The sequence below is a fragment of the Bombyx mori genome, chromosome 22 (assembly GCF_030269925.1).
Source record: "Bombyx mori chromosome 22, ASM3026992v2".
Classification (NCBI taxonomy): domain Eukaryota; kingdom Metazoa; phylum Arthropoda; class Insecta; order Lepidoptera; family Bombycidae; genus Bombyx; species Bombyx mori.
Window position 1 is genome coordinate 2,393,230 of NC_085128.1, and position 10,189 is coordinate 2,403,418.

Here is a 10,189-nt window from a genome sequence, read left to right on the forward strand (position 1 = left end):
TCCTCGCGATCCACTATCGGTGCTTTTAGGCACCCCCCAGTACTGGTGACCATTCTCGTCACTCCTCTCGAATGCGACGAAGGGTTCGGCGAGCAAATTAACCCTGAGTTAATCAGCCCACTGAGTTTCTCGCCGAATCTTCTCAGTGGGTCGTGTTTCCGATCTGGTGGTAGATACTGCGAAGCACTGTTCTTAATAGGGCTAGTGTTAGCAAATTCACCAGGCTTAGCCCCGTGAACTCGCCTACTCGCTTCGTGAAGCTGGTATAATCCCATGAGATCACCAACATAGGTAGACAAAAAAATGACACCCTTAAATAAATCTAGACCATGATTAGCGCACATCCACTTTATAAAATAATAAATAATTTACGCGATTTCTGATTTGGCAACCCCGTTGACTCTGTCGCTCCTTTTCGTAGGAAATTTGCATCGTTATCCTCTCAAGATATGGCTGGAAATACTACAGAAGAAGTAGAGGTGGGTAGATGTAATTATTAAGAAAACAAAGTAATTTTCTACCTCGTTTTGCCGGTTATACAATCGTAAAACCTATAATTTTGCCGCAATTTGCTGATGTGGCTTCGTTAACTTTCACTGTTACATTTGTTAGCATAATTGTCTAGTTTTCAAGTATAAATTATAACTTTACCTCGCTCGAGTGGTTTTCTGTGTAAAAATATTCCGGATTAAGTCGTTAAACGACTTCTACGAAAATAACAATATTTTTTTTAGGTTAGGTTCACTAATAAAAATGACCTGTGTTTTTAAGGGGTCTACTACCACTGAAACGAAGACCAACAGTAACGCGGAGGTGCCCCCTGAATTTTTGATCAAGCACCCGTTACAAAACCAGTGGAGTCTCTGGTTTTACGACAATGACCGAAACAAAACATGGGAGGAGAATCTTATTGAGTTGACTACATTCGACACAGTTGAAGACTTTTGGAGGTAAAGGAAAATGCCGGTTACAGAAGTAAATTATAAATTTCATACATTTTAGAAGTACATTCATGCAACTTCTATACATTTGCAACCTAGATGAGAAAGTAAATTCTGATGGAACCTGAACTTAAACAGAATTAATTTTGCTCAAGATTAAACTAGAACACTTTCTTATAGAGCTAATTATTACGTATCTATTATAATTAATGTGATTAGTTGTCGATTTAATCATCTGTTCTTTTATTTACTTGTTATATTTTCTATAATAATAATGTATCTAACATGTAGAATGGAGTGATGGATGCCATAGGTCCATGACATATTTCCCTTTCGCGCACCAATACATCAAGTATGTTCAAAAAATCATTGAGGGGTTTTTGCACAAAAAACTTTTAAGAAATACATCAAAAATAATGAGTGACTTATGGAACCAGTGACTACTCATTGCTTACTGATAGATGTCAAATGGCAGATACAATGTGTCTGTCGTAGCCCCCTGTGCTAAACATGGTTTCTATTTTTGTCAACATGTATTCATTCATTAATTCTATAGATTCATTCCATTATAATAAGAAAATGCCAAAAATTACTCTGAGTAGTCAATTTAGTAATTAGTAGGTTTTTATTTAAGCAAAACTGTTATTGCACATTACAGATTGTACCATCATATTAAGCTACCGTCAGAACTTCGCCAAGGTCATGACTATGCAGTATTCAAGCAAGGCATTCGTCCTATGTGGGAAGACGATGCTAACAAGATGGGAGGAAGATGGCTTATCAGTCTTGAGAAAAAACAACGCTTTACTGATTTAGATAGGTTCTGGTTAGATGTGGTATGTTAAACTTTTTTATTATATACCGTTTTAGAATACTTCTTTTTTGAGTATCAAGTTTGACATAATGAAAGGAAAAGATTTTCTAAAAATATGACAAGTTTTTCTGAGCACATGTTTGTGAGTGAATATTAGCTTGATTGCACTATCCCATGTTTATAAACATTTAATAAGATGTTGTAGCTTATTTAAGATCATTGGTTTCTAAGAAACCACAAATCATGCCTCAAATAGTTAAGGCTGCCCACTCAAATCCTGTTGAATATTAGAATACAGTTACAGATAGAAACTGTATTGTAGGAAGGAGATGAAGGATCATCTCCTATCTCATTACCTACAAGCTGTATGCTTGGCTCTATGTTCTGTTGATCTTTGTTTGAAGTAATGTGGATGTGTGGAAGGATGTGACCAGTAAGCACCTACAACAAGGAACCAGAGATGTGTGTGAGATGCATTAAAATTGAAGATATTGTATTTAATTTTCAGGTTCTTCTTTTAATTGGTGAAAATTTCGAGAATTCAGATGAGATTTGTGGTGCTGTTGTTAATGTCAGACCAAAAGTAGATAAAATTGGTAAGTTTCAAAATAAAAATCTTCATTTTCTTAGTGAAATTACATAACATTCTAAGTTCTATGAATATCTAGAGGGTTTTGTTGTGTTCTTGTTAACATGAATAATAAGTAATGACATTAGCCAAGGTCATGTTGGAAAACGAGCCAAACACTAACAGAGCATCTGTTAAACAAACATAATTAGTAAATGCACAACTCACATTATAGAATTATCTAAAGTGATTTGTGAATTTAAATTGTATTATACTATGCACAAATATAAATAAATTAAACTATCTGCTGTACTGTGTTCTCTAATTATATATGCAGTAGTGCATATAATTATCTTATTATCTATGAGCACGTACAATACTGAAGTATCAAAGGAAACTGTTTATCATCACAATATGTATTAGTTTAATTTGTTTAGCTTGTAATTGATAATGATTAAAACATTATGGATCCTTATAAACCCTAAAATATCTGTAGTGCAGAGGAATAAATAAAAAAATATACAGACTGAAAGATAAAATTCATCTGAATTTGTCTCATGTCTCTTTGTTGTAGGCTTTTATACAATTACAATAATGAGAGTTTATGAGAGTCTTCGAGGTCATCTTAGTGAAAATTAGTCAAAATTAAATGTGTATTATCTTAAATGATTTATCATTTATCTTATCACATACTTATCTCCTTATGCTATATTTCATCAGAATGGGGTATGGATATTTGCACTGCCGGGGATTCCTGACATAATAACATCTAACAATGTAAATAATGTTTTATGCACAGAATTCAGTTTTAAAAACACAATTTTAAATACCCTTGCATGACACAAGGATGTTTTCCAGAGATGGTTGTTTACATAAAATGATTGTACTTGATCAAGAGTCATTTGTGATATCTTAGCAAACAAATAATGTTGGTGGACAAATAATCTGGTTGTGGTGAAGTAGAAAATAACATTACTATTTCATCTCTTCCTGCATAGTGCACTATTTTTAGTAACTTTAATTTCTCTAAATTAAACATTTCAATTTGTTAATATTTGTTTCAACAGCTATTTGGACAGCTGATGCAATGAAGCAGCATGCGACTATTGAAATTGGGAAAAAACTGAAAGAACAGCTAGGGATACACGGCAAGATTGGTTTCCAAGTACACAGAGACACAATGGTTAAGCATAGTTCTGCGACCAAGAATCTATACACTGTTTAGTTTTGGCATTACATATCTTGTTTGTATCTGCAGATTTATGGGACGGACTGTATTTAATTGAAGTAGTTTAACTTAATGGAATAAAATATATTCAGTACATCCCATAAACTGAATTTACGTAACTACAATAATAGTATAAAATTATATTTAACAGAAGTAGTATTTGTTTAGTTTTTATAGTCGTATTTATCTTACATTGTGACATGATATAGTCCTCGTGAGCTGTAGAATGTTAAAAGTCTGATTTTGTACTAAACTCAAGCTCGAGTGTCGGTATGTAAGGTCACATAGTTGTAAGTGGTTAAGTACGCTACCCGCGATGTTGGAAGATTATGAAATTATCGTGAGGAAACTGGTATAATATGTTTAACACTCATGTTGATGTTTGCACGCTTTTGTATTGTATGCGTTTAACATACACTTAATTGTTTTTTTTTCTTAAAATGTTTAAAATTATAAGTTCACAACACTGGTTTATTATCTGTGCTGAAATTTTGGTATTTATAAAAAAGTACTAAAATGAATGTAGTTTTATTTTTATATTATTTTTAATTACTTTTTTACATTAACATATTTTTTTTGGACACGATCACAATGGACTTGTATGTACCGACGTAAATTATTGTGGTAATATAGCCTTATTGATGTTCAATGCTGCAATTTCTCAATAACGCGGAAGTAAGCAGCAGTAGTGGTAGCTGTGTTGCCAACTGAGTGGAATTTCCACTAGATCTGGCGGTTTAGACTCACTTTTTAGCGGACAAATTCGGATATTAGTGGCTAGTGGTTTTTTCTAGTGTCTTTTGTTGTTTCAGTCAGTGGTGAGGTACGAAACTTAACCATTAGCACAATTTACATATTAATTCAGAAATCTCGAATTAATTGGCAAATTGACAGATTTGATTGATACACTAATTGACAAACTAATATGGCCTACCCAGAAAGTAGATATTTTTACACAAAATATTCAAGATTTTGTAGACGATAAATGTTATTTGGGGTACAGATTCGAATCTCATGTGTTAACTCAAGGAGAGCCCAGATTTAAGGAATTAGCGAATTTTGCGATTAGTCTCCTAATATTATCTCATTCTGATGCCGATGTTGAGAGACTATTTAGCAGTATGATTAAAATAAACAACAAACGGAGGAATAGAATGAAGTTAAATTTTTTAACTGCTATATTGAGAGCGCGCTGTGGTTTGAGGTTGGAAGGAAAATGCTGCAATAGTTATAAAATTCAAATAGCCGTTGTAAATCAAATTGGTACTAAAGAGTCATATAAATCTGAAACCGATGATTACGGTGTAGACAAAAATGATTCATCTGAAGAAGACGACTTAATTTAGAATTAGTCGTTATTGAATAATTTTCATGTTGATTTACCTAGAAATGGTATGTTCGTTGGTAATTATTATTTTTGTAATAATAAAAGGAAGTAGGTATTCATTTCTAATTTCTAAAAGAAAGGAATTTCTAAATATATTTTCTTTCATTAAGCTTTATTTAGTGTAAAATTTAGCGAGGTTGAATGTAGCACTTTAATTTTAGTGGTTTTCTGGTGGATTTAAAGGTTGAATCCGGTGGAAAGCTGGTATAACTGTTGGCAGCACTGAGTGGTAGCGATTCAGAGCGATATCCAGTTCCACTGTGATGTAATATTTTCAATTCCTTAGGTGTCGCTGTTTGCATTGTGTTAATGAGATTCGATATGGTCTAGTGGCTACGATACCTGGCTTTCACCCAGGAGGCTCATTTTCGATTCCCGGTATCGGAAATCTTATTTTCCTGTCACCGACCTCGCTGATCCCGTCGCTTGCGACGAAGGGCTCGACGAGTAAATTAACACATAGACGCAGCCCACTGAGTTTCGCGCCGGATCTTCTCAGTGGGTCGCGTTTCCTATGCGTGGTAGATTCTGCGAAGCACTGCTCTTGCTACGCCCAGTGTTAGCAACACTTCCGGTTTGAGCGCTGTGAGCTCATCTACACGTCAAGGCGAAGCTGAAATAGCCTCTCAAGGCTATCAGCATAGGTAGGAAAAAATAAGTTAACGAGACCTACATATTAAGTGATTGTCGTTTCAATGTAGTACACTATTAAAACACCGATTTTCCATTATAGCAATAACGTAACAGAAGACATTTTGAGTTAGCACAATATTAAAGTGCCGACACTTTAATACCACAGTCGTTAAAATTGCGAGATTAAACCGTAAAGTAGTTTCAATTACATCTTTTAACTATCTTTCAGCCCACAGATGTCCACTGTTGGATATAGGCCCAAGTCTCGCCACAACTTCAATAACATATTTTCAGTTTATTAAATTGCTCTAGCAACACTTGCTTGTCATTTTCAGGAATTCCCCTAATGCTGTTTCTGTTTGTGACATTTGTATCTAATCTAATCATGCGCATATAGTCATTGTAATAAACGAGTCGATCGATAGTCAGATTTTTAACATTGCTCCGCTGGAGTGAGCTTAACAAAATTGTGTGATTTCTAATCTTAAAAAATATTAATAAAGATGTCTGCACTGTCCAGTCAACATGAGGTATGGCATTTAAAACGTTTATTTCATAGTTTAAACTTTAAATACATAGAATTTGTACAAAAATAACTTTTTTGAAGTGTAACAACATTTGCGAGTTAATGGCTCTGTCTCGATTGGTTAGGTTTACCTATATTATTTAAGTATTAATTAAATGTATTAATTAAAACCAAAAGTAGTATTCTTTCTAGATGATCGTCTCGATCATCATCTACAAATCGTTTAAGAAACTACTGAATGCAAATTTCCTGACCTCAGACGCGAGATGGTGATACTAGTCTTCAATCCGAGTCCTCGCCAGCAATAAAACATCCTCTCGAGCACACTTGGAGCTACTGGCTTTACACAAATAAGAGTAAAGAATGGATACACAACTTGGTTGAATTATCAACATTCGCTACTGTAGAAGATTACTGGTGGTAAATATACATAGCTGCTGATTGTAAAAAGATCACTGAAATATTATGTTCTATGAGAAAGACCGATTGTTTACTGTCAACTTATGACGTAATAACGCAACAATGCTTCATTGAAAACATTTCTATTTAAAATAATTCAATTTTATCGCACAATTATTGCATTAATTTGTCATTGCCCCGCGCGCTTCCTTTGGGTGATTCACATTGCTAACTTTTGTTTGTGTTAATAAAGCGTTGTGATAATGTTTGTAATGTTCTCTTGAACGTCGATAGTGCGAGCTTAATTAAATGTTTGCCGTTAAATTTACAAGTACAGGCATGTAGCTACAGAATCTTCATTACGTTTATTACGGACTCAAGAAAATGGCGGATTTTAGCATAGGACGTCAATCTTCACTTAACTTATGACGATATGTATCATTAAGTTTCTTTAAGATTAACTTAAGTGCTATTAGAAATAAAGGAAATGTTGTCCCTTATCTATTTGCTCATAAGCGTGTTGTCAGGGCTAAAAGGGAGTGCAAAGGATATAGTTCTCGACACGACGGTCAAATACGATAAAATCTTATTTCTAGCATTTTCTTTAGGTTACGCTAGTCATAGGCAGCACTACAGCTTGTTTCATGGTTTATTTTCACATTTTTTTGTTGTCTTCATATTAGCTCCGGCGTTTTGAAATCTGAATAGTAGTCGTTGACACCGACGACTGTAGTCGGAAAAATAGTTTTAAATCTTATTTCTAGTTTATACCACTACATGAAACTACCTTCAGAGTTAAACCATGGACAAGATTACATGATTTTTAAGAAAGGTATTCAGCCTACGTGGGAGGATCCGATTAACGAAAAGGGCGGACGTTGGATAATTTGCGAAAGCAAATCTGCGCGCAATCTTGACCCTCTGTGGTTGGATCTGGTATTTATCCATTTAAGTATATTTTTATAAATCAATTTGGGCGTTTCATCTATTTATGGATAAAAAAATTAATTAGTTAGTATTGGCTAAGCGATAGATAGCCTGTTATTTAAATCAGTTGTAAAGGAATTTCGACTTGAACATTTTGGTATTTAAATGGTAGAATCGAATCGATCGATTCGAATTATCGAATTATTTAAATAGAGATATAGATCACGTATTAAAAGTAAAGTCATAATAAAAAATATAATGATCCGCCCTAGTGCCTAGCCTATAGAATCCTAAACCTTTTGAAGAGATATGTAGGTTTACCAATATATTAAGTGTATAATCTATGGGTTTACCGTTCGACAATACCTAATCAAAGATATATTTTTTTTTGGTACAATTTTTCCTTGTTACGAAAGGCAAGGGGATCTAAGCCTATACAGCCTCTAATCATAGAGAAAGATTTCATCATTGAAATCTTTCATAAGAAAAAGTCTTCAATTATTTTAGATCCTGCTGATGATCGGTGAAAATTTCGAACATCCCGATTTAATTTGCGGCGTTGTCGTCAATATTAAAGCGAAAAGCAAAATATGTGAGTAAGTTATAATCACCTTTTTTAAATTTTTTTATTGTTTAGGTTTATTGGTTACCGGAGACCATAGCCATTTACAACGTAAACGCCGCCACCCACGTTGAGATATGGGTTCTAAGGCCTCAAGTTCAGTACAACGGCTGCACTACCCTTCAAATCTGCGTAAAAATAGGCAGGGTGGTGGTACCTACCTGTGCGGATTCACAATACGTCTTACCGCCTGTAATTACGCGAATTATAAAATTTTCCAGCTTTTTTTCCATCATTTTCTTCGCGACCAAGTCAAGTGCTTGTAATAAATAGGTTGGTAATAACACCAACCTGTTTATTTCTGCGTTGTGTTCACGTATGTACACTGTATGTGTTGTATGTTGGACTCTTTGTCTCTGAAGACAGTAGATTTTAAAAGTGTAAATCCCTACTAATATATAAATGTGAATGTAAGTTTGTTTGTTATGCTTTCACGCGAAAACTACTCAACCGATCATCATGAAACTTTGTACACATATTCTTGGAGGTATTAGAAGTAACATAGGATACTTTTTATTAAGAAAAAAAAAATGAATTATTTTTTACGAAAAATTAAAAAATTGTTTGTCAAAAAATCTCAAAATTTAGCTTCTTCAACGCCATCTACCGCTTCAGTAATGAAGTTCCAATCCTGAGTGCTGTAAATGAAGTCGCGGGTAAAATTTAGCGTTATGCCAAAGTAACTATTCCACGCGGACGAAGTCGCGGGCAAAAGCTAGTTTCTAAATAAAGTATGTTCCGTTATAATCAACGATATCCGTGTGTAGTCAAAGAGCATACAGGTCATAAGCCTTCGAAAGAGATCCTGAGCCCAGAGACGCGAGGCAGCAGACGGTTGGTGAATCTTCAGCCCACATGTCATTACCTTACTATTGATACATGGTATTTACTCCATCTGTCGATACTTGTACATTGTACCAGTCGATATATTGCTGCACGATCAACATATATATCTTCACAAGGTTTTCGAAAACGTATCGACTCCTCTTACCTTAATAAACGTCCTTACGGATCCATCAGATCCAATAACTCTTGCATTAGATACCTTCAGCTCTAACACTAGGAGCAGGCTGAGGAACCCCGGTAACCGTACTCGTCGAACTCGACAAAGAGGTCGACGTGCAGCCTAACCCATGCATCAGCCCGCTGAGTTTCTCGCCGGATCTTCTCAGTGGGTCGCGATTCCGATCCGGTAGTAGATTCATTCGCGAAGCAACTGCTCTTCAGTTGTTGGGTCTCCTTCGGAGGCGCTCGGGCAGTTGTTGGCAGATCCCGCCCCTCCTGGCTGAGCCTTTGCTCGCCCACCTGTCCTGGTGAAGCTGGAAAGGCCTCCGGGCCACCAGTAATCTCTCAATCATGAAAAAAAAAAAAACCTTAATAAGATGGCGGCGACATTTAAGTTTTCGTTAATGGAAACCCCAAAGATTCCTAAAGGATTAGTTAAGGTTAATTTTAGAGAATAATTTTCTTTTCAATTCTTGTATTGATCTATGTTTTAGCATTATGGACACGTGGTGAAGACAAACAGAAAAATATGAAGATCGGCAAAACAGTAAAAGAGAAATTGAATATTAACAGAAACATCAGTTACTTCAATCATAATACTACATCTGCGAAATATTTTGTTTAGAATTGCTATTTTATTATTATATTAAAACATACAGAAGTATTGAGTTTTTTAATGTTTCAAACGGGTTGACATCTAGATTATAAAGAACACACCAAACTGATCATAAGTTTAACTTGTGTAGTGCGTCTTGTGAGTCTGCACGGGTAGGTACCATTACCCAGCCTAATTATGCCGTGAAGCAGTAATGCGCTACGTTTTGAAGGGTGGCGCAGCTGCTGTACTAAAATTTGTAACTTATAACTCATGTCTCAAGGTGGGTGGCGGCATTTACGTTGTACATGTCTATGGGCTCCAGTGACCACTTAACACCAGGCGGGCCATGCGCTCGTCCAACCATTTAAGCAATAAAAAATAAAATATTCTCTTGCTGGCTAAATCCTATAGATGTATGTATTTATTTATAAATGTTTAGTATATCTTTATCATTTTATCGAATTTCAAATTACAATAGTGCAAAATAATTTCTTATTTGAAAAAAATTATACACTTCAAATGAGAGGCCCCTTTTAATCAA

General features: G+C 35.0%; 2 protein-coding genes across 3 annotated transcripts; both read left to right on the forward strand.

Moving 5' to 3' along the window:
* The first annotated feature begins 42 nt into the window (after positions 1-42).
* Positions 43-3,946, forward strand: LOC732913 (mRNA cap-binding protein eIF4E). Its single transcript, NM_001046914.1, is given in 5 exon segments — positions 43-479; positions 772-950; positions 1,600-1,777; positions 2,264-2,351; positions 3,391-3,946. Coding segments are annotated over 5 exon segments (633 nt in total). The 5' UTR covers positions 43-449; the 3' UTR covers positions 3,549-3,946.
* Positions 3,947-5,872: 1,926 nt separating this feature from the next.
* On the forward strand, positions 5,873-9,714 carry LOC100037427 (eukaryotic initiation factor 4E-1). Of its 2 annotated transcripts, none has more exons than XM_012689172.4 (5): positions 5,873-6,101; positions 6,357-6,517; positions 7,261-7,432; positions 7,931-8,019; positions 9,545-9,714. In XM_012689172.4, exons 1-5 carry the CDS (start codon positions 6,075-6,077, stop codon positions 9,561-9,563), a joined length of 468 nt encoding a protein of 155 aa, XP_012544626.1. In that variant the 5' UTR covers positions 5,873-6,074; the 3' UTR covers positions 9,564-9,714. The 2 variants fall into 2 exon arrangements, with proteins under 2 accessions (XP_012544626.1, NP_001091832.1); NM_001098362.2 differs by having other exon boundaries at positions 6,035-6,101; positions 7,931-8,015.
* Positions 9,715-10,189: the final 475 nt, after the last annotated feature.